Source organism: Acipenser ruthenus, chromosome 11 (assembly GCF_902713425.1).
Source record: "Acipenser ruthenus chromosome 11, fAciRut3.2 maternal haplotype, whole genome shotgun sequence".
Lineage (NCBI taxonomy): Eukaryota > Metazoa > Chordata > Actinopteri > Acipenseriformes > Acipenseridae > Acipenser > Acipenser ruthenus.
The window spans coordinates 43,944,840-43,967,754 of NC_081199.1; the positions used below are offsets into that span (position 1 = coordinate 43,944,840).

Consider the following 22,915-nt stretch of genomic DNA (forward strand, 5'->3'; position numbering starts at 1 on the left):
CCAGAAAGCCACGCTCAACAGAGACAAGGGCGCCACCCTCAGGGTTAGCAGGAGAGATGCAGCTAAGCATCTAATCCACTGATCAGAATCAGGAAGAAGACTGATAACAGTATTGATTATCAGACAGGCTGTTAATGAATACTGAATACATGCACGTAGCTATAGAGACAGCCACCCGCACACAGAGTGCTAGTTTGGTATTTAGGCTCATTAGATGACCAGGGTCAGAGTGCAGGACCATCGCTCAGCACATTCCCTGTTTGTTCTTCCACAGAAGTCTCTGATCACGGAGATTAAGATGGTCTCCAGGGTGCTGTTCCTGTACATCCCTCTGCCAATGTTCTGGGCTCTGTTTGATCAGCAGGTGAACAGATATCTTTTGACTTCTTTTAAAATGGCTGTGTTTGTGAGAACACTTGCAGCTGGTTTCACACCCCTGATGAGCACTCATCTCGGACTCCCCTCCCTGATGTAAGATTGGCTGGTCCAGGATTAGTGCTGACCAGGGTCTGTAAAGCTAGCAGTTGGACCTTGCAAACTTTTAGTCATTTTGAACTTGCAAAAACTGACCTTTAGTCAGTTAGTTGATTAGCTTTTTAGTTAGTTAGTTGGTTGGTAATGAGTTTATTATAAAAAGCCTACTATTCTGTAAGGCAAAATACATGCTGAATAAAGGTATTGCCAGGTCTTTTTTTTTTTTTTTAAACCGCTCAGTTTCTTCCAGGTCTTTAAGAGATGAAAAACACACTAGAGATCAACGAATGAGCAGAAAGTCCTCCCATCGTAGCCTCATTTTGCGTTGTCAGCACAGATTGGGTGCCAGTGACCCGTGAGCAAGCTGCTCTTTTAAGGGCGGAGTTTGAGATGATAAAAAAAAAGATTTACTCCACACTTCAAGTGTCAGCAAACCAGGAGTTTGTAACAGTGTGTGAAGTGTTGTAGGGCTTTACAGTAGGAATGAAATGAATCCAAACTAATTACATTACTAAACTCAAGTTAAATTACACGGCTGTATGTATACAGCAGTCAAGCATTAACCCGGGGAGCACACAGTATGAGATTGTTTAACCCTGCACAGCATGAGAAGAAAACAGATAGAAAACTCATTTTCTATAAACAGTCAACAAATACAAAGTCAGGAGCAGATCAGGGTTTATTTCTCTTTGCTTTTCAAACAGGGAACCCGCTGGACTCTGCAGGCTGCCAGAATGAACATGGATTTTGTGAGTGGGTTTAATTGAAATGTATTTTATTTTCTAACCCTGAAGAACCCACTGTCTATATCAGCCCCCTAGAGGTAGCTCTTCCACACACAGTTATAATAAGATACTTTACTGGTTTGTTTTTACATGTTTCAAAGTGACAATAGTCATTTAAATCGCAGTTTAACTAAACAATGACCTTAAAACCGAATTCACATGTATTGACTGTTAACTATGACATGCAATACAATTCATATGATGCAGACGTGATACACATGCAAATGTTGTGAAGAGCAACCAAAGAAGCAATGGCAAGGGAAATGCACAAAGGAGGACGATGAGTGAATGGAGGATTGTTAATATAATTGTGTTGATTATGGCCTTTTCTCATTCTTGCAGGGCGGGTTTGTGTTAGAGCCTGATCAAATGCAGGTATTCGTTTTCATTCACTCTCTACGGGGCTTAGATAAGAAACACCTGCCAGAACACTGTCTCACCAAACTCCTTTTACCAGCTTTGCAGCAGGGAGATGCAGATTGTATATATTGCAAAATAAATGTATAAAAACCCCATACAGATTCAGCATACCAATCGCTGCATTGCAGTCTGCCTCGTTCTGTCACATGCTGTTTGGATTGGTTCAGTTTTGTATAAAAACCCCATGCAGATTCAGCATACCAATCTCTGCATTGCAGTCTGGCTCGTTCTGTCACATGCTGTTTGGATTGCTTCAGTTTTGTATAAAAACCCCATGCAGATTCAGCATACCAATCTCTGCATTGCAGTCTGGCTCGTTCTGTCACATGCTGTTTGGATTGCTTCAGTTTACTGGAACGTACCGTGTTTCCCTAGACTCTGAATGCCTTGCTGATTCTGCTCTTCATCCCTGTCTTTGATATGGGCCTCTACCCACTGGTAGGGCTGTGCAACATAAAGTTCACGTGAGTATCTGGTCTCTGCTCATCTCCATTCTTCTTCATGGTAACTGTACAGTTTTCAAAAACAATGCCTACTCAGACTTCTGTTTCCCTGTCAAAGATCCGGGCCATGCAAAACCACAAGCTGTTCATTTAGACAGCATTGCTTGAAGTCTTGTAATGAGGCTGATCCCGCAGCAGGATGCTATCTTCCTGGGTTGCTGTTATAAAAAGGTTACTGTGATAGATGTGCAGGTGTGTTCATTTTGCAGGTCATATACCATGACTGCCTGTGCTTTACCTTACTTTCACTGTGCTCATGCGGGGACTCCTAGTGCATAGCAGTTTGATCCATCCATTAGTGATTGTCATCTTAGTTAAAGGACCTATGGTCCTATCATTCCCAGCAGGATACCGTAGAGGTGTCCATCTGTCCATACTTGCAGTACTGTGCTTATGCTATGTGCTGTGTTGTCTGTAGCGTTCTTTATATAGGAATGCCTTGTATGCTTGTCTCCACCTGAGACTGTGCGGACCCTGAGCAGAGGGTAACTGCAGTGCTGCCGGCTAGACTGACGATCATTCACCTCTTGTGTCCTACAGGCCTCTTAAGAGGATGACAACCGGCATGGTCCTGGCAGCAATTGCGTTTGCAGCAGCAGCGCTGGTGGAAATGAAAGTCAATGTAAGGATCTTCAATGTAGGAGAGTGGGAACTAAACCCTTTTCATTGCATATATTTGTAATCAATTATCACTGTGCGAAACTTGAACAGTTTTATCATTGTATTAAAGTACAGTACTGTGACTGTTGATGAAAAGCAGTATTTTAAAGGGCGGATCTCGCCATCGAGGAGAACTGGGTGTTGGGAAAGTGATTCAGCCAATTGCTGTAACGTTGAAGGCTGTTGAAAAGGCAATGTCTCGTTGGTAGATTAACAGCCTGTGGAGTGTTCACCCCATGATGACTGAATAGTGATAAAGCCGCGCTCTACGTTGTTTATTTGATCCCAGTCCCTGTTTTGGAATACAATTAGGCTCAGAGATGATCACATTCCATAAACAAGCCCATTCTGATGGCCTGATTCACCAGTAGAAGAGGAGTACATCATGTTTTTCTTCTTAGGAAACGGTGATCCCAGCACCAGCTGCCCGAGAGAGCTTGCTTCAGATCCTGAACCTGGCGGAGGACAGCGTTCATGCTCACCTCCCGGGGAGCGCCCTCTCTGGAGATCCAATCCATCCTTTTCAGGTGGCTTGTTTAGCGAAGTGGCTGTGGGAATCTTTCAGATCTGTCTGACATGCCTAGACACAATGCCATCTTTAATAGCGCTGAAGAGGGAACAATTCAAAAGCAGCTTTTGCGTCAGTGTCATCGTTACGGGTTGTATCCCCTGTCGGTGAGGTGAGATGAGGGTAACAGCTTTAGAACCTGTCGTGAGGTGAGATGAGGGTAACAGCTTTAGAACCTGTCGTGAGGTGAGATGAGGGTAACAGCTTTAGAACCTGTCGTGAGGTGAGATGAGGGTAACAGCTTTAGAACCTGTCGTGAGGTGAGATGAGGGTAACAGCTTTAGAACCTGTCGTGAGGTGAGATGAGGGTAACAGCTTTAGAACCTGTCAGTGAGGTGAGATGAGGGTAACAGCTTTAGAACCTGTCGTGAGGTGAGATGAGGGTAACAGCTTTAGAACCTGTCGTGAGGCGAGATGAGGGTAACAACTTTAGAACCTGTCGTGAGGTGAGATGAGGGTAATAGCTTTAGAACCTGTCGTGAGGTGAGATGAGGGTAACAGCTTTAGAACCTGTCGTGAGGTGAGATGAGGGTAACAGCTTTAGAAACACGGATGAAGACAAGCCCGGCTCTTTCGCATGGTGGTTAAAACGCTGTCTTTGTTACACCAGCTTACCTCTTTGAATTAGTTTGTGTTTTACAGAAACCCCTTATTATATGGCTGGCACAGCAAGACTTGCCCCTCACTTCCTATCAACACCTTGAACACATTGAGAAAGTCCTCTAATCATTACTTCATATAAACCCGATGGACTGACACAGTTTTCTTCTTGTCAGAAAGTTCCTATTGACATGCTGAGTGCTGTTGAATTGCCTTGTGTTTGTCACTAATAGGATCCTCTGGAGTACCAGACATTGAAGCTGAATGCAGACTCTGAAACCCTGAATTTCACTGTGATGTACAAAGAAGCAACGTTTCCTTGCAGCCAACACTTCACTGGAGGAAAAGCATACAGTTTAGTGCTGTACAACGATAGCACAGGTCTTGCATGCAAACTTGTAAGTGAAATGATTAAATCTATGGGGATATCATTCTATGTATGTTTTACCAAAGCATATCTATCTATCTATCTATCTATCTATCTATCTATCTATCTATCTATCTATCTATCTATCTATTTATCTATCTAATCATACTGTACTAAAAGGAAATTTACTAACCCTAGGAGAATTATGGTATTACTAAACAAACAACAACTGTGATTCAGGTCATTAGTTGTTTTTGCAATTTTATGCAGTGTTAGCATTAAATAACTGTATCCACACACACATACATGGACAAAAGTAAAACTATAATTAAACATAAGAACAACACATATCCTTGAAAAACGAATACCTTCTGTAAAAACAGAAATGTTTGTTTATGGAATAGCCTGTGAAAAATGTGATGAAATAAAATATGTTGGAGAGACTGGAACAACTTTATATAAAATAATTCTGAACCATCTTTCATTAATTAGAACTAAGAAAATGAATGAACCAATAGTACAGCACTTCACCAGTCAAGGACATGACATGAATGATGTAAAGTTTGTAGTATTAGAACAGGTTAAATTAGATAATGAGACATATAGAAGAATAAAAGAAAGCAAATGGATATAGACTGAACACGATGATGCCAGCGGGACTCAACAGAAAAGAATGAACTAATTAACTCCAATAAATATATAACATTTAAATAAATAAATAAACAAACAAAATTCATTCAAGAGTTGTGCATAGGGAGGCCAGATCAAGGCTGAGCCAGCACTGCATGATAATGAAATTAGAAGTTTATAAAAACGAATGTAAATTAGAATTAATACAGATTTAAAGCTAGAAGTAAAAATGATGTCACAATATATAGAACACCATTACATCATGTAAGAATAAATCATAGATTTGAATATATATAAACAATAACAAGTCATCGTCATGCTGTCAAAAACCTATAAATACCTCCAATGTTTTGATTCAAGCACACACACACACACACACACACACACACACACACACATACACATATATATATATATACTGTATATACATATATATATATATATATATATAAATACACTGCTAAAAGTCTATAATAAAATGACTAGAAAATGCCCAGAACAACTGAAAAAAACATTTACAATACAGTATCTAATACTGTATTAAATGAGAATTATCCATTTTTGTATTTTTTTTTAGATGCAAGATGAAATTCAAAAGCCTGCCAATGGACATGCAGCTTTAAGGTGGGAAATTCAACTCACAAGCATGTTTCTGCTACAAATCAGATCAAGTGACATCATAGTTTAGCAATCCACATTCATCCAGGCAGATAGAAGATCACACTGTGTGCTTATAAAATGAAAACACAGCATCAGAAATTCAATGAAGTCCATTATTATAGTTTGATAAACTGATTAACCCGGGCTGTTTTTCATTATTGTAGCTGAAATATTTGACAATAGCAATTCCCATCAATGTGAAAAACACACTGAGATGTATTTGTTTTGAAAGTGACACTGCACTGGAAATCATTTTGACTGGGAATGTCTTACACTGCTAGATAAACCAGCTGGCCCTTAGAATTTGCTTATGAAGCTTTTCTGCAACGGCAGTTTGGAAGTGTTTGCATTTTTTCCCCATTCGAAGCACAAAATGAGCTTCTAATTGCGATTGCTTGAAACATTTTAGCTGAGTTATTTAATGAACCTGGTTATCGGTTCAAAAAGCCTCTATTCTTTGCATTGACACAAATATACGATCTGCAAAGGCTCCCGTCTTTATGGAACGGATATATTTATGCTTGATATGCCATCTTCATTTTAAAGATGTAAGTTATTCTAGCTTGTCTGTGCACGATCTCCCTTTGACAGATTTATCAATGGCCATTCAGAGGATGTTAACATAACCGTGGGTGAAGAAGACTTTGGGGCAGTGTTGACGGGCTGTGACGTCTCTCCCTACAGAACACTCGAGAGAGGAGAGTAAGTAGAAAAGCAAACATGCACTCTGAGGCTCCTTGAATGTCTGTTTCATTAGTCATGTTAGAATAAGACTACATATCCAGACTGTTCATGTAAGCGTCGTCTTTCAACAGCTTCAGTCTTCAGAATGTGGTTTAGCATTATGAGATGGGATCAGTATTAAAACATGATGGTGCTGGACTTCTGGTTGTAGTTGGAATGGAGTAGAAGTGCAGCCCTGGTTACTGAGAACCTTACTGGCCAGGCGTCTCATCTTACTAAACTGGAAGCAAGCTGTCCTACCCTCTTTTCCCCATTGATTGCACTGTTGCAGCAGCAAAGGTAATTCAAAATGATCTAGACAGCATTCAGAACAGGGTAGACACATGGCAAATAACTTTTAATGGAGAAAAGTGTAAGGTACTGCAAGCAGGCAATAAAAATGTGCATTATAAATGTCATATGGGAGATACTGAAATTGAAGAAGGAATCTATGAAAAAGACCTAGGAGTTTATGTTGACTCAGAAATGTCTTCATCTAGACAGTGTGAGGAAGCTATAAAAAAAGCCAACAAGATGCTTGGATATATGGTAAAAAGTGTTGAATTTAAATCAAGGGAAGTAATGTTAAAACTTTACAATGCATTAGTAAGACTTCATCTAGGATATTGTGTTCAGTTCCGGTCACCTCGCTACAAAAAGGATATTGCTGCTCTAGAAAGAGTGCAAAGAAGAGTGATCAGAATTATTCCTGGTTTAAAAGGCATGTCGTATGCAGACAGGCTTAAAGAATTTTTTCTATTCAGTCTTGAACAAAGAAAACTACGCGGCGATCCGATTCAAGCATTCAAAATCCTAAAAGGTATAGACAATGTCAACCCAGGGGACTTCTTTGACCTGAAAAAAGAAACAAGGACCAGGGGTCACAAATGGAAATTAGATAAAGGGGCATTCAGAACAGAAAATAGGAGGCACTTTTTTACACAGAGAATTGTGAGGGTCTGGAACCAACTCCCCAGTAATGTTGTTGAAGCTGACACCCTGGGATCCTTCAAGAAGCTGCTTGATGAGATTCTGGGATTAATAAGCTACTAACAACCAAACGAGCAAGATGGGCTGAATGGCCTCCTCTCATTTGTAAACTTTCTTATGTTCTTATTGGACCAGGGATGTTCTACATTTTCTCTAACTTGAGAAAGTGAGATACACCTTGCAAGGTTCAACTGATAAAGCTAACACCACCTGGCAACCTTTTATAACTCACTTTAAAAATAAGGGTGATATAGAGGTCTAATGATTTAGGACATGCTGCATTCTCCCTATAACAGGTTTCTTTTTATTATTATTATTATTATTATTATTATTATTATTATTATTATTATTATTTCTGTATATATATTTTAATTTTATATATATATATATTTTTTTTTTATTAGTATGGTGGTTTTACTTTCCCCCTCCCTGGTATCTTGTTTTCTGCTTATTGTAAAATCATGTAATGCTTTCATAAATTCATCTTTTGTATTTCCTGAAAGATCAATAAAAGCATTATAAATAAATAAATAAATAACACATGATGGTGATGTTTGAAGATCGCGTCACATTAAAAACGTTTACTTTGCTGCGTGTGATTTATGTTTTCTTCTTCTTTTCTATTATAGGTACAGTGCAAAAATGAAAGTTGGCTTAAGTGGGACTAGCCTTGACGTGGGACTGGGGCTGCTTGACTTTGGTGCCTCATACACTGTTATTATAACAGGGGTGAGTTACCAGCCTCATCCCAGCAAAGGAAGCGCTAGTATAGGGGCTGCCTCTGCTTACTCAACCAGCTACATTCTGAAAGCTGTTCGCATCGAATCGTCATTAGAGCAACACCAATTACAATTTTAAAACCAACAAACACATCTTTTTAAATTTTGTTATGATTTATTATCTATGAAAAAAATGTTCTATTGACGATTTTACAATCAAAACAGCAGTGTAACCAAAACAGGGCATGGTTACTGAGGCAGGCAGGCAGGGAGGCAGGCGGGCAGGCAGGGAGGCAGGGATGCAGGCAGGGAGACAGGGAGGCAGGAAGGCAGGCAGGGAGGCAGGGAGGGAGGTAGGGAGGCAGGTAGGGAGGCAGGCGGGCAGGCAGGGAGGCAGGAAGGCAGGCAGGGAGGCAGGCGGGCAGGCAGGGAGGCAGGCAGGGAGGCAGGGATGCAGGCAGGGAGACAGGGAGGCAGGAAGGCAGGCAGGGAGGCAGGGAGGCAGGCAGGCAGGGAGGCAGGCAGGCAGGCACGTAGATACCAGTGGTAGGACAGCACCTTTTGGGCACATTGCCACTGTAATGCCAACGACAGCAGCAAAACTGGTAGATTTTTAAAGCTTTGATAAAGTCAGTGTGGTATTTCAACTTTATATATAAAATCAAAATATGTATACTTTTACTTGTGAACACAATTGTCTTGTATTGTCTCTGCTAGACCTCTGTCACTACTGTCCACATCAACACAACCCAAGATATCTTTGCAAACAGCCTGCACATAGGCTGGCAGGTCCCACAGTATGTGCTGATAACAGCCGGCGAGGTCCTGTTCTCCATCACTGGGCTTGAGTTCTCCTACTCACAGGTAAGGGCTCCAGAGGGGGAGGGACTTGAGTTCTACTCACACGTAAGGGCTCCGGAGGGGGAGGGGCTTGTGTTCTACTCGCAGGTCAGGGCTCCGGAGGGGTATGGGCTTGAGTTCTACTCGCAGGTCAGGGCTCCGGAGGGGGAGGGGCTTGAGTTCTACTCGCAGGTCAGGGCTCCGGAGGGGGAGGGACTTGAGTTCTACTCACAGGTAAGGGCTCTGGAGGGGGAGGGGCTTGAGTTCTACTCACAGGTAAGGGCTCCGGAGGGGGAGGGACTTGAGTTCTACTCACAGGTAAGGGCTCCGGAGGGGGAGGGGCTTGAGTTTTACGCACAGGTAAGGGCTCCGGAGGGGGAGGAGCTTGAGTTCTACTCACAGGTAAGGGCTCCGGAGGGGGAGGGGCTTGAGTTCTACTCACAGGTAAGGGCTCCGGAGGGGGAGGGGCTTGAGTTCTACTCGCAGGTCAGGGCTCCGGAGGGGGAGGGACTTGAGTTCTACTCACAGGTAAGGGCTCCGGAGGGGGAGGGGCTTGAGTTCTACTCACAGGTAAGGGCTCCGGAGGGGGAGGGGCTTGAGTTCTACTCGCAGGTCAGGGCTCCGGAGGGGGAGGGACTTGAGTTCTACTCACAGGTAAGGGCTCCGGAGGGGGAGGGGCTTGAGTTCTACTCACAGGTAAGGGCTCCGGAGGGAGGGGCTTCTCTTTGGACATGAAAACCAGCCATGCTGCAGCACCACAATAACGCATAATACAAAAAGATCCGGAAACTATTAAAATAATCTGCTTGGAACCGAAACATATTTTGCAAATGGAATGATTCTTACAAATGCATTATTTATATTGTATTTGGTGCAGATAGGCTTTAACTATGTAATTTACTATGGCTTTCTCAACGCTATCAGGCACACTTGGTTGGTTTCTGCAGCTCTGCACTACAGTGCCAGTGACCTGGAAGTCGAGTCCGGTTGGGTGAGTGGTGACTCGGGCGCTGTTTCTCTTTCAGGCCCCAGCCAGTATGAAGGCGGTCCTCCAGGCTGCTTGGCTGATGACCGTGGCTTTCGGGAATGTGATTGTGCTGATTGTAGCTCAGGGAGCAGTGCTGGAACAGGTATGGAGGGGGACTGGCTGGGGAGGAGGCACATCGGTACATCAAGTGTCCTCACCATGAACATCACTCTAGAGTCTGTGTTTGGGATGTATAATACCCCTACACTACATATAGTTTGTTTTTTAGATAACTTGAATTTGTATATTACTCATATGATGACACTTTTTTTTTAGCTTTCTTCAGAGGTCACAGAAGTTGTTGTCTGAACCTATCCTCATTGAAACGATCATATTGATTTGTTGACTATTTCTTGATAAGTAGACCAGTACTGTTTTAATCCACTGGGTGGCAATCTTGTACAATAGTTCAATCGGCTCTATGTAATGCAGACCAGCTGCTGCCAGAGTATCACCTGTCTAAATGTCAGTGACTTACTGGCAGATGTTAAATAGATTGATTTAATTGATGTTATAGGTACCTGCATTCAGCTTTAAGGTTACTGCCATCACCAATTTCCAAACATAACATACAGATCTCTGTTGTAAGCCAAGCTACAGTCTATCCTTAAAGGCCAAACTAACCCTGATATGTACTGTCATGTTTTAATTGAAAATGAAAGACAATGACAATTGTCTAGCAGGCAATGGTTGCAGCAAAGGGTTTTTTTTAGGACGTCTCACTGTTCCAGTGAGACTTTCAAGATCCTATAGCCTTGTTAGCTTAAAAGACATCTCATAAGATAATGACTAATGTGTCTTGGAACCAGCCATGATCTGTGTGGTTTATAATACAAAACACGCAGGGCATCCCCTGTACGTATGTATGTAGGAACGACCACCTCCACTATGTCTCCTTGGCACAGGATTTCAAGAGGGAGAGAGGATGAGGCAGGATTTCATGAAGGAGAGAGGATGAGGCAGGATTTCATGAAGGAGAGAGAAGGAGAGAGGATGAGGCAGGATTTCATGAAGGAGAGAGGATGAGGCAGGATTTCATGAAGGAGAGAGAAGGAGAGAGGATGAGGCAGGATTTCATGAAGGAGAGAGAAGGAGAGAGGATGAGGCAGGATTTCATGAAGGAGAGAGGATGAGGCAGGATTTCATGAAGGAGAGAGGATGAGACAGGATTTTATGAGGGAGAGAGAAGGGGAGAGGATGAGGCAGGATTTCATGAAGGAGAGAGGATGAGGCAGGATTTCATGAGGGAGAGAGAAAGAGAGAGGATGAGGCAGGATTTCATGAAGGAGAGAGGAGAGAGGACGAGGCAGGATTTCATGAAGAAGAGAGGATGAGGCAGGATTTCATGAGGGAGAGAGAAAGAGAGAGGATGAGGCAGGATTTCATGAAAGAGAGAGGATGAGGCAGGATTTCATGAGGGAGAGAGGAGGATGACAGGATTTCATGAAGGAGAGAGGATGAGACAGGATTTCATGAAGCAGAGAGGATGAGACAGGATTTCATGAAGGAGAGAGCAGGAGAGAGGATGAGACAGGATTTCATGAAGGAGAGAGGATGAGACAGGATTTCATGAAGGAGAGAGGAGGATGAGACAGGATTTCATGAAGCAGAGATGATGAGACAGGATTTCATGAAGGAGAGAGGATGAGACAGGATTTCATGAAGCAGAGATGATGAGACAGGATTTCATGAAGGAGAGAGAAGGAGAGGATGAGACAAGATTTCATGAAGCAGAGAGGATGGGTTCAGTACCGTGCTGTCTTGTGTTCTCTTCCAGTGGGTAGAGTTTGTTCTGTTTTCCTGTCTCCTGTTTGGGGTCTGTATCATCTTCTCAATCATGGCGTATTTCTACACCTACGTGGACCCGGAGGAGCTCGCTGAGCAAGACAAGAGAGAAGAGAAAGAAAAAGCAAAGAGGAAAGAGAAAGAGCTTGGATACCAGGAGCTGGATGCCTTCATTAACTCTTGAACTTGCAAACCACAATCATCAATCACCAGCAGAACACTTTAGAAGTAAGAGTGATTACTCTGTAACCACACTAGATAATCCTAAACAGTTAAAAAGTAAGCAGACAATTTTACTAGTGTGCACTAGTCTGGGAAGACATTACTTCACACACATTACTATTGCCAATTTCCATATATATATATATATATATATATATATATATATATATATATATATATATGTTTTACGATTAAAACATGTTGTATTGCTTTTCTTTTAAATAAATGCTTCCCATGTTTTTGTTCATGAATGCGTGGAAGTACACTGTGCTCGGCACTGGCAGCAAACTGCAAAAAAAGCGTCTTGCAGGATTAATTCAGGTTTAAATTGGAGGAGCCAAACACAATGCCCACAGCTCTCCTGAACTTTAAAGAAAGGAGTCCATCAATCACTACAAAGGCTCTTTAATATGGGCAGCTGGATTCCCTGCACAGAACATTTCAAAGACTTCATTAAAAACACCAGTCTTCAAGTGAACAGCATCCACTTAAATTAGCATGATGTGTTCCTAACCTTTTTCAGATAAAAAAAAAATAAAAAAATAATCTCCAAATTGAAAGCATACAGCTGTCAGGGGTTTAGCAGCAGAGATACTTTATATTCTCAGGGATCTGAGATCATGGGAGCGCAAACAGCTTCACACACAGTTGTTTTTGATATTTATAAGCTATTGTACTCTCAATGGATTGGAGTATTACCATACCTCCTAGAGAATTAAGTGCAAATATACAAATCTTAGAAGAATTCAAGTGCTGTATACGGACTGCATGCTGTGTGCAAGGCATGTAGTGTACAGGATTGCACACAAAGGTGCTTGAGTAGTATTGAAGAGGCGCACGTTGTTCAAGGGATGTGACCCAGGGCTGCTCGTGAATACGTGTTATATACACCATGTGCATTATATTCAGAACGTTGCTGTACAATTTCCTGCCCGCTGTCCCAGTTTGTTACCGGGTTTAAACTAACCCTACAGCAGCGATTCCTCCTTCAAGTTCACTCAGGCAGTGCAATTTCCTCCCTCCTTCACTCCGGCTTCACATGCTCTCATTGGGATGCTGGTTGGATCTCTCTCCCTGTATCAACATTGCTTCAGAGCACTAACATTCCCTTGAGAACAGATGGGTGTTCTGCACTGTCTGTGTACAGCCTAATGTACAGCCTTTTCTGTTTCCTTATTCTGAGGCTAATATTTGTTTTACCTGAGACGGAGAAAGCGCTTGCAGAGTACAGTTGTTCATAGCAAGACGAGGTTTCAATCAGTTTTTAGATTTCAGTCAGTTAGATGATCATCTTGGAGAAACCGGGTGATTTCAAAGTCTCTTTTGTTTCTACAGAGCTTGGTTTTCTAGTTCTGGATGATCTTCCCGGTTGCTACGAATGCTTTTCCACTTTTATTTCTGCTTTTCTATTTTGAAGCCTGGGTAAAAGGTAGCCTTGAAGATCACATACTGAGAGGCCACCCAATATTCCCATTGTTAAGGCAAGGGGAGGTGGGGGTGCATAGGAATTGTCTTTCTCTCCTTCCCTCACGAATACCTGAATAATACATGTTTTAAAAAGCCCTTGAGAAGAGGTTCTAGAGACAGCGCCACTCCATTCATTTTTTATATCCTGAAGGAATACTCTCTGAGGTCTGGACACTGCACTTCAGATTGCAAGTCTGCAGTCTACTAACAAACAAAGCTGGATGACAGCAAAGGCAGGAAGACAGTAGGCTGACATACCAAGCACTGAACCTCATGAATTTCAAAAGCTGTACTCTGCGCTCTGCAAACAGTCAAGAATTCAAATGCAAAACATCTTGACTGCAGCAGTGAGAATATTTACATGTGCTCATCAAACAGTGCCCCAGAACTCCTTTGAGAATCTTCTAGCTCTGTATGTTTTATATTTTCAAAAGTAAACTCAAGTACAGTAGATTCTGTCGAAACCAAATCCGTTGGGATTGTTCAGTACTCTGATAGGAAGCTGTACCAATCTATGCTTTGTTTTTACAATATTTTATGTTTAAACAAAAATGTACAGAGATAGCAGTAAATGGTTACACACTCATCACAGAATTATAATTTTGAACTTTGGTTTCCACTGCTGCTGACAGACTGCGTTTCATTGTGATAGCAGGGCTCAGATTGTAGCTCACTTCAGACCAGCAGGGTTCAGATTGTAGCTCACTTCAGACCAGCAGGGTTCAGATTGTAGCTCATTTCAGACCAGCAGGGTTCAGATTGTAGCTCATTTCAGACTAGCAGGGTTCAAACCAGCAGGGAGCCTACCATTATAAAAGTTTATCATAGTAAAAGCATAGCAAAGTGTAATAAAGCACAGTGACATCATGGTGCAGCATAGGTAAGCATTGTAAAGACTAGAAAGATATAACGGATAGTAAAAAAAAACATAGCAAACCAGGGTAAACTGTGGTAAATGCATAGTGTAAGCATGGGAAAAGTGCAACAATACTGTGGTAAAGTTTTGTAAGGGATTCACTAGTGTTGAAAGAAAATGACTGTATAAGTTTAAGAAGATGATTCACATGAACTTTCTTACATAAAGACAGAGGGCAGGAACAGAGGGACACTTAATAACAATGATGAGCTTATTACAAACATTATTGAAACACAAACAAAAATCAAAACGTGCCGTTTATCGGACAGAAGCTTAGCAACTAAAGAGACAACCTGTGGATGGAGCAGGCAATCTAGCAGGTCGTTGGTAGTGATTGTTAAAGTGTCTGCTTCCTTCTTATCTTCCTCCAGCACAGCCTCATTAGTGCTGTCTCTTTCAGGTGCACTGCTGGGACTGCATTTTTCACAGCAGTGCCTCTCAAGTTTATTACTGGGTGCACTGCAATCAGAGTGCTTACAGCTGCACCGCTCTCCTCCTTTGTCCCCAGGACTTGCTGATTGCTCGTCTAATTTCGGAGGCACGGGAATCAGGTGCAGTCCGAAGGTTATCTGCGGAGGTTCACAATGACCTTTTCTTCTTATTTTATTTGCCGTAGTTCCATCAGTATCCCGCTTCCTCTTCGTATGGGAGCTCACCACTGCCCCAGGATTCACAGACAAGGTCTCGTTACAGAGGTCATTCCGCTTGCCCAGGCATGACTGCACAGCAAGGCTCAGGTACCGCAGATTCAATTCATGTGATGTCGCTTCAACCTGGGTAATAAGGAAAATATGAGAGTAATTAAGAGTCAGCTCAATGCATTTTTATTTTTTTGATCTTCTGGAAGTCATTACAGAGACTCATTCCCTCGGTTCCAGTGGGGAGATACTACTGCTACCCAATTCTCCAGCTGGATGACTGACTCACAGGGAGGTCACCCAGTGAATCAGGGTTAGAGCTGATTCCCAGCTTCTGAACTGACTTGGCTCTGTCTCAGCTGTCAAAACCACCAGGGCAACCTGCTTTCCATTCTCAGCATCCTGGTACCTCTTTGAAGTTTGGTAGCAGGTGTACAATGTCTCCCTATTTTAGGAGATGCCTAGTCATAGCTGTTAAATGCTAAGTGGTTTGCTCTTTCCTTTTTAAGGTCCTTGGTTTTAATGTAACCTTCGTTCAGCTCGACGGCAGGCTGCTATCGCTACGGGCTCTTTGTGACATCTTTTTATCCAGACTGTAGAGGGCACTTACGATGTGAATCCACATGCTGTTACCCTGCGAGAACAGAACTGTGGAAATCCCATTGAAATGTTTTTATTGTCTGGGGAATTATAGTTTGTCATATAATTTGGAATAACATGTACTCTATATGAAAGCTGCGTGATTGATAGGGCTGGAAGCCGAGCAGTATTAGAGCACTCGAATGGACACAGAGACTCTCTGCTGATTGATACGGCTGGAAACCAAGCTGCATTAGAGCTCTCTTCCCCCTCCGAATGGACACAGAGACTCTCTGCTGATTGATAGGGCTGGAAGCTGAGCTGCATCAGAGCACTCGAATGGACACAGAGACTCTCTGCTGATTGATAGGGCTGGAAGCAGAGCTGCATTAGAGCTCTCTTCCCCCTCCGAATGGACACAGAGACTCTCTGCTGATTGATAGGGCTGGAAGCTGAGCTGCATTAGAGCACTCGAATGGACACAGAGACTCTCTGCTGATTGATAGGGCTGGAAGCAGAGCTGCATTAGAGCTCTCTTCCCCCTCCGAATGGACACAGAGACTCTCTGCTGATTGATAGGGCTGGAAGCAGAGCTGCATTAGAGCTCTCTTCCCCCTCCGAATGGACACAGAGACTCTCTGCTGATTGATAGGGCTGGAAGCCGAGCTGCATTAGAGCTCTCTTCCCCCTCCGAATGGACACAGAGACTCTCTGCTGATTGATAGGGCTGGAAGCAGAGCTGCATTAGAGCTCTCTTCCCCCTCCGAATGGACACAGAGACTCTCTGCTGATTGATAGGGCTGGAAGCTGAGCTGCATTAGAGCATTCTTCCCCCTCCAAATGGACACAGGGAGTCTCTGCTTGTGAGTGTCTTTGGACCTCACTGTCTGTCCAGGTTGTCGATGGCACATCACGCCAGCCTTGCTTTTAAGGTTTTGAGCATATCGCTTGCATTTGAGAAGCCATTATCTTAACGTTTTACCTGGTCAGTATTCATTTAGTATAACTTCCAGGGCTTCTTTAGCCGCAGTGGTTAGCTGTGAGATTTCTGCTGTGCCCTGGCACTGGGGGTCTTTTTGCCAGGTCAGCCAGAGGGCTGACCTCTGAGCGAAGCCTCTGCCTACACAATGCAAATATACCTCGTGGGATTTAACCAGTTATCTGAATTGTCAGGGCTCGGAGCAGACTTAAGGGCACAGACCAGTGTTTTAGTGAGGGCCTCTCCCACACGTGCTTCATCATCGACATCCTGAGGACAGAGGAAACAGGGGCCCTTAGAACCACAGCACACCAAGAAGCACAGACATACAAAAGGAGAATTGTTTTTTGTGATTGCAATAGTTCACTTGATTCACCTGGCTTGAGCCCTCCAGTATAACAAAGGGTATGACTTGCTCTTTTGTTATCTTGAAGAACTCAATTACAATTTATGAGAGCCTATTCATTAATCCTATAGTTCACGAGAGCCTGTTCATTAATCTTATAGTTCATGAGAGCCTGTTCATTAATCATATAGTTCACGAGAGCCTTTTCATTAATCCTATAGTTCATGAGAGCCTATTCATTAATCCTATAGTTTTTTTGTTTTTCTATAGTTATTTCTCAGTGACAGATACCTGGAATTGACAATAAGAATCTGTAAACAATGATACTCAATGCAGTCCTTTGTAAAGCTTCAGTCCAGTCAGGGTGAATAGTTAGGAGGCCTGGCTGTTTGTGTTCTGCATTATGAGCAGAGTGCAGTCACTACTGGAACGGCATTATGTCATACAGCCTTATAACTGGTTCTGTGTAAATCACATAGTATACACATCAGTCATTATGCCACATAAAATAAATGATAACTATCCGCGCTTTCATAAAAAATCAACATACAGCACCACAGATGCAATATTGTAAGTACAGTGAACATGAGAGACTCTTCTGAATTACCATTTCAAGCCAGGAGTTGATGCTGACAGTGATTGGATCAATGGACTCCACATAGTGCCACCAGTGTCTGGGAACAAAAAGGACCTGATCATGGGATATAAAACAAAGAAGGAAATCACTTTGTGACACAGCAAGGAAGCACACTTTGTCTTTCCAGTCCTGCCATTTCAAGTATGTTTGTTCAATTATAAATCTTCCCCAGACGTCAAACAGGCTTTTAGGGTTATGCTCCTCAATGGCTCTGCAAATATTGACGTTATAAAGAAAGAGGAACACGGGAATAAAGCAATCTGTGTGTGAATGTGTAGAAAAAAAAGCAAATTCCACGGCTTGGACCTCAGGATAATATTTCCTTATGCTCACCATAAGCTTCCAAAGAAAACAAGTCTGATGGAAGGGCTAAACATACAGTATGTAGGGGGAAGGGGGTGTGCTGGAAGGGAGCTATTGTTAGAAACCGTGGAATCTATATAAACCTGCCTGGTAATAATTTCTATGTCAGCTCTGCTTCCAGGAGGTGGAATGTTTATTATGACATCACAAAGGTAACTGATGGCAACACGTTATCCCATAATGTACTGTAGATCATGCAGTGTGTATATATATATATATATATATATATATATATATATATATATAAAATTATTCTTTTTTTTTTTAATCTCCACTTTTGGAGATAACATTATTTTACACTCAGAATGCCAATGCAAGAGAAATCTCCGGAGATGAAGAATGTTCATTTGGCCAGTCAACGGTATCTTGTTTGATAATCTCAGTTAGGTAAGCACACCTTGTTAGCAGGACACTGTACTGAGCCACCAGCACCAGCCCCTGGAGCACAGGCAGGCCTCACAGGCCTGGACCCAGTCCAGTTTACCTTCTGATGTTGGACAAGGCTGATTTCAAGGCTGATTTCAAGGCTGATTTCAAGGCTGATTTCAAGGCTGATTTCAAGGTGCTGTGATTTGTTGCCGCTGTTAGCTTGTGGGATATAATGAGATAGCATCGGTATACTGAACATGCAAATGTCTAACAGCTCTGACTGCAGTAGACCGACAAGTCAATGCATGGGGTTGGTATTTGGGATTAAATGCAAAACCAGCGATATCATTTATTTGGCACGGTCGGAAAAGCTTTCACTTGGTACACAGGATAGCCCTCTGGTTGGTCCTAAAAAGGGTAATAATTCACTTCTGTGAAGCTCACAGATGTTCATGCTAGTATTAAAAGGAAAAAGAAACCAGTATTAAAGATAATACACGTGTAAAGTATATCCCCCCCTTTACGTAAAACATTCCCCCCAAAAAACAGGCAAATGCAGAGTTAAACTGAAAAAAAGACAAACAAAAAACAAATCACTTTGAGCTGAAGTAAATTCGATTAGTGATACGAAGGATGAAAAAAACAAACATGCAGAGCAAAGCACAGACTTAATGGAACTAATGTATACAATTTCACAGAATGGCTTTGAATAAGAAAACTGCATGAAGCTATATTGAATGTTTACTCATGTCTCACCATACTAAATTGCTTGTGCATGGAGTTTATTTTTCAATCTTGACAAACCTGTTGGCTCATGTTTGTTGCTGGTTTAAGCTTTTTAATATAATCTTTGCCTTATTAAATAGAACCTCAGAATTAAAAGGAGACGGAGATGACTGCTGTGTGTAAATCAACCTCATCAAATTCTTTGTCAATCCCGGAATGCCAAATGAGTTCAAGCTTTGGTTTTGTTATTTTGTCTTCCCCAGAACCTCCTGTCGTGGAAGTACATCAGCAAGACAAAGAAATACATACGCTTCGGCGCTAGTCATTTCAATGGCACAATTCTGGCATTTACGTGAATCACTGAGGGACAAAAAAACAAAAACACACCATTTGTGGATGTTCCAAAAGTTGTGAACGGCACCTCGGGAGGGTATTGTCAGGACTTCTTATTAGTTTTGTAACATGACTTGCATGCTGTATGTAGATTGTACCCGGGGGTAAAAAGCATTAATAGAAAAACAGACAATGTGTTTGCTAAGCCAATGCAGTAAAATAAATCAGCTATGAAACAGATTGGAAATGGGGCCTCTGGAAAATGAAATGTCACTGCAAAGGAATGTCAGTATGTTGTGATTGTGCACACAATGGCTTAGCCATTTATCACTTTTGTGAGCTGCACATTTGGATAAGGGCGTCTGCTAAGAAATAAAAAAAATAATAATATGGAGGTTACAGAAGTTAAGAATGTATGGGAAGAGCACAGCTTGCCTTGTTGGATGTGCTGTAGGTGGGTTGTTCTGGAATACATTGTAGGTTATAGACTGGATCATTCAATATATATGTTTTTAGCTGATCACCATTTTAATTACTGTACTAGTTCTATAAATGTATAAAAAAAGTGTTGCCTTGGTTATAGGACTTTTAATATCCCAGGCTTCAGATTTCAGATAAATTACAAATCATTATAAACGAAAAAGAACACAACAACAACAACAACAGCAGCATTGGTTAATTTAAAGTTATATAATTTGCAACTTGAATTGAGAACCCATCAATGAATGGAGTGCACTATACACAATCTGAACTCTACAAGCAAGACCGCCTTGTGCTGATAACTGTACAGACATGGAGGACTCTAGTGTTGTGCTGATAACTGCGCAGACATGGAGGACTCTAGTGTTGTGATGATAACTGCGCAGACATGGAGGACTCTAGTGTTGTGATGATAACTGTGCAGACATGGAGGACTCTAGTGTTGTGATGATAACTGCGCAGACATGGAGGACTCTAGTGTTGTGATGATAACTGCGCAGACATGGAGGACTCTAGTGTTGTGCTGATAACTGTACAGACATGGAGGACTCTAGTGTTGTGATGATAACTGCGCAGACATGGAGGACTCTAGTGTTGTGATGATAACTGTGCAGACATGGAGGACTCTAGTGTTGTGATGATAACTGCGCAGACATGGAGGACTCTAGTGTTGTGATGATAACTGCGCAGACATGGAGGACTCTAGTGTTGTGATGATAACTGTGCAGACATGGAGGACTCTAGTGTTGTGATGATAACTGCGCAGACATGGAGGACTCTAGTGTTGTGTTGATAACTGCGCAGACATGGAGGACTCTAGTGTTGTGCTGATAACTGTACAGACATGGAGGACTCTAGTGTTGTGATGATAACTGCGCAGACATGGAGGACTCTAGTGTTGTGCTGATAACTGTGCAGACATGGAGGACTCTAGTGTTGTGATGATAACTGCGCAGACATGGAGGACTCTAGTGTTGTGCTGATAACTGTGCAGACATGGAGGACTCTAGTGTTGTGATGATAACTGCGCAGACATGGAGGACTCTAGTGTTGTGATGATAACTGCGCAGACATGGAGGACTCTAGTGTTGTGCTGATAACTGTGCAGACATGGAGGACTCTAGTGTTGTGATGATACCTGCGCAGACATGGAGGACTCTAGTGTTGTGATGATAACTGCGCAGACATGGAGGACTCTAGTGTTGTGCTGATAACTGTACAGACATGGAGGACTCTAGTGTTGTGATGATAACTGCGCAGACATGGAGGACTCTAGTGTTGTGCTGATAACTGTGCAGACATGGAGGACTCTAGTGTTGTGATGATAACTGCGCAGACATGGAGGACTCTAGTCTTGTGCTGATAACTGCGCAGACGTGCAGACTCTAGTCTTGTGCTGCACACAAAGGCTAGGAACCAGCCAGTATTGACCTTTAATTCAGCCTTACATATGCGTTTTATTTTGCGGGTGGTCTGGACAAGGTACCATAATATCTGCTTGGAGGGGGTTGATCCTTGGAGGGGGTTGATCCTTGGAGGGGGTTGATCCTTGGAGGGGGTTAATCCTTGGCGGGGGTTGATCCTTGGAGTGGGTTGATCCTTGGAGTGGGTTAATCCTTGGAGTGGGTTGATCCTTGGAGTGGGTTGATTCTTACCAAATTTAATGTAGGTTGTATGCCTATTATTTAAAGTAAATAAAAAGTAAATAAAACTCTGTATATTTGTACCAACTTTCTCTTTAAAATGATAACACACTTGGTTAAATCAGTTGGACTTTATAACTGTCAATCATATATATATATTTTTTTTTCAAACAGAGATGCTGCGCAACGCTGTGGATAATGAAATCATTACTATATTCAGGCAACTGTAAATGATAAACAGTGCAATGTAAGGATTTAAAATACTCTTAAAGAGCGCCATTGTTGTTTTATTTTCATAAAACCTACCCATTTGCCAGTTCTTTGTTGTTTCTATTTACAAAGAAGGGTGACTGGCATGAATTACAGATGTGTGCCCTACAGGAGGCTGCAATGAACCCAGAGTGATCAAAGTCGCTTGTACACTCAGGACTGCTGCTGTGGAAAATAGTCCCCAAACCAGACACTTTCAAATGGCAACTATGCACCAAACCCTGGCTGGGAGATGTACTGTACATACACAGCACACCATAGTGTCACACACTGTACCTGAAACATTGCTGACTCCTCTTCAAACAGCATGGCAATGTACTTGTAGTCAGCATAGGCCCAGCACTGTGAGTACGGGAATTAGCACAAAACTACTGTATGGATTAAAGTTCCAACCTAATTAAAAACAGGTAACAGCCAGGGATCCAAAGCAATCAGATTCTAAACACATTCTAATTGGGGCTGGTTAACTGAAGCATGTGCACCGAGGTTGTTGCATCGTTATGCAGTGTACACACCGATTTCATGATCACATCCAACCCTGTTCTGAAATGCAGTGTCGACCTGTCAGGCGTGCCCTGCAGCTCTAGGCACAATGATCTGTGAAACACTGCACAGCTAATTACACTGACCCAGAGACACACAGACAGATATACTGATGCATGTGGAGGTCTGTTACACTGACAGAGCCACACAGGCAGATATACTGATGCATGTGGAGGTCTGTTACACTGACACAGAGCCACACAGACAGATATACTGATGCATGTGGAGGTCTGGCTCTGGGTGTGAGATAAATGTGGCATGATAACCATTTTGCTTGTAAAAGATGGATTTTGCTGGATTTTAAAACCGCCAGCCTGCTATTGGTAGACCTGCTCTAATTTGCAGACCTCTCCAGCTGTATTTGTATTGCAGTTTGTGATTTTAACAAAGACTCAAAAAATCATGCCCCATCATCATTGAATACAGACCTCCACACTCTGCTTGGCTTGTGTTCAAACACATGTTGTATTGTATTGTGTTGTATTATATGGTGGACATGCTTTTTCCCCAGCTGCCCTGATCTAACCTTTTGCTGTCTGTCTCTTTCCAATCCGGAACCTGAGTGGCTTATCTTCTAGGACACTGGACAGATACTCCACGCTCCACTTCAGTGCTGGCCAATCGCAAGCCATGTTACAGAAGACTGCAGGCTG

The 22,915-nt window shown here is 42.4% G+C and overlaps 2 protein-coding genes across 6 annotated transcripts in view; one reads left to right on the plus strand and one right to left on the minus strand.

Moving 5' to 3' along the window:
• LOC117426494 (solute carrier family 15 member 2-like) overlaps positions 1 to 22,794 on the plus strand; it is a 37,611-nt gene extending 14,817 nt beyond the window's left edge. The window contains exons 11-25 of one of the 3 annotated variants that reach the window (XR_009330601.1): positions 275 to 364; positions 1,179 to 1,223; positions 1,602 to 1,634; positions 2,055 to 2,143; positions 2,723 to 2,804; positions 3,244 to 3,369; positions 4,244 to 4,408; positions 5,585 to 5,631; positions 6,259 to 6,369; positions 8,010 to 8,109; positions 8,817 to 8,963; positions 9,965 to 10,069; positions 11,744 to 11,979; positions 19,257 to 19,423; positions 21,624 to 22,794. Coding sequence is in view for 2 of the 3 variants with exons in the window: in XM_059034117.1 (XP_058890100.1) it covers positions 275 to 364; positions 1,179 to 1,223; positions 1,602 to 1,634; positions 2,055 to 2,143; positions 2,723 to 2,804; positions 3,244 to 3,369; positions 4,244 to 4,408; positions 5,585 to 5,631; positions 6,259 to 6,369; positions 8,010 to 8,109; positions 8,817 to 8,963; positions 9,965 to 10,069; positions 11,744 to 11,935 (1,332 nt within the window). In the remaining variant the exon portion in view is untranslated. Of the gene's footprint in view, positions 1 to 274; positions 365 to 1,178; positions 1,224 to 1,601; positions 1,635 to 2,054; positions 2,144 to 2,722; positions 2,805 to 3,243; positions 3,370 to 4,243; positions 4,409 to 5,584; positions 5,632 to 6,258; positions 6,370 to 8,009; positions 8,110 to 8,816; positions 8,964 to 9,964; positions 10,070 to 11,743; positions 12,119 to 19,256; positions 20,418 to 21,623 lie in introns of those variants that run through there. The other 2 variants (XM_059034117.1, XM_059034116.1) reach the window with 2 other exon arrangements.
• Positions 13,925 to 18,612, minus strand: LOC117426665 (HSPB1-associated protein 1 homolog). 3 transcript variants are annotated; one of them, XM_059034119.1, is made up of 4 exons: positions 18,383 to 18,612; positions 17,506 to 17,589; positions 16,775 to 16,822; positions 13,925 to 15,129 (listed from the first exon to the last, which is right to left on the minus strand). In XM_059034119.1, exons 1-4 carry the CDS (start codon positions 18,524 to 18,526, stop codon positions 14,515 to 14,517), a joined length of 891 nt encoding a protein of 296 aa, XP_058890102.1. In that variant the 5' UTR covers positions 18,527 to 18,612; the 3' UTR covers positions 13,925 to 14,514. The 3 variants fall into 3 exon arrangements, with proteins under 3 accessions (XP_058890102.1, XP_058890103.1, XP_058890104.1); XM_059034121.1 differs by having other exon boundaries at positions 14,981 to 15,129; positions 16,713 to 16,822; XM_059034120.1 differs by lacking the exon at positions 16,775 to 16,822 and having other exon boundaries at positions 13,926 to 15,129.
• Positions 22,795 to 22,915: the final 121 nt, after the last annotated feature.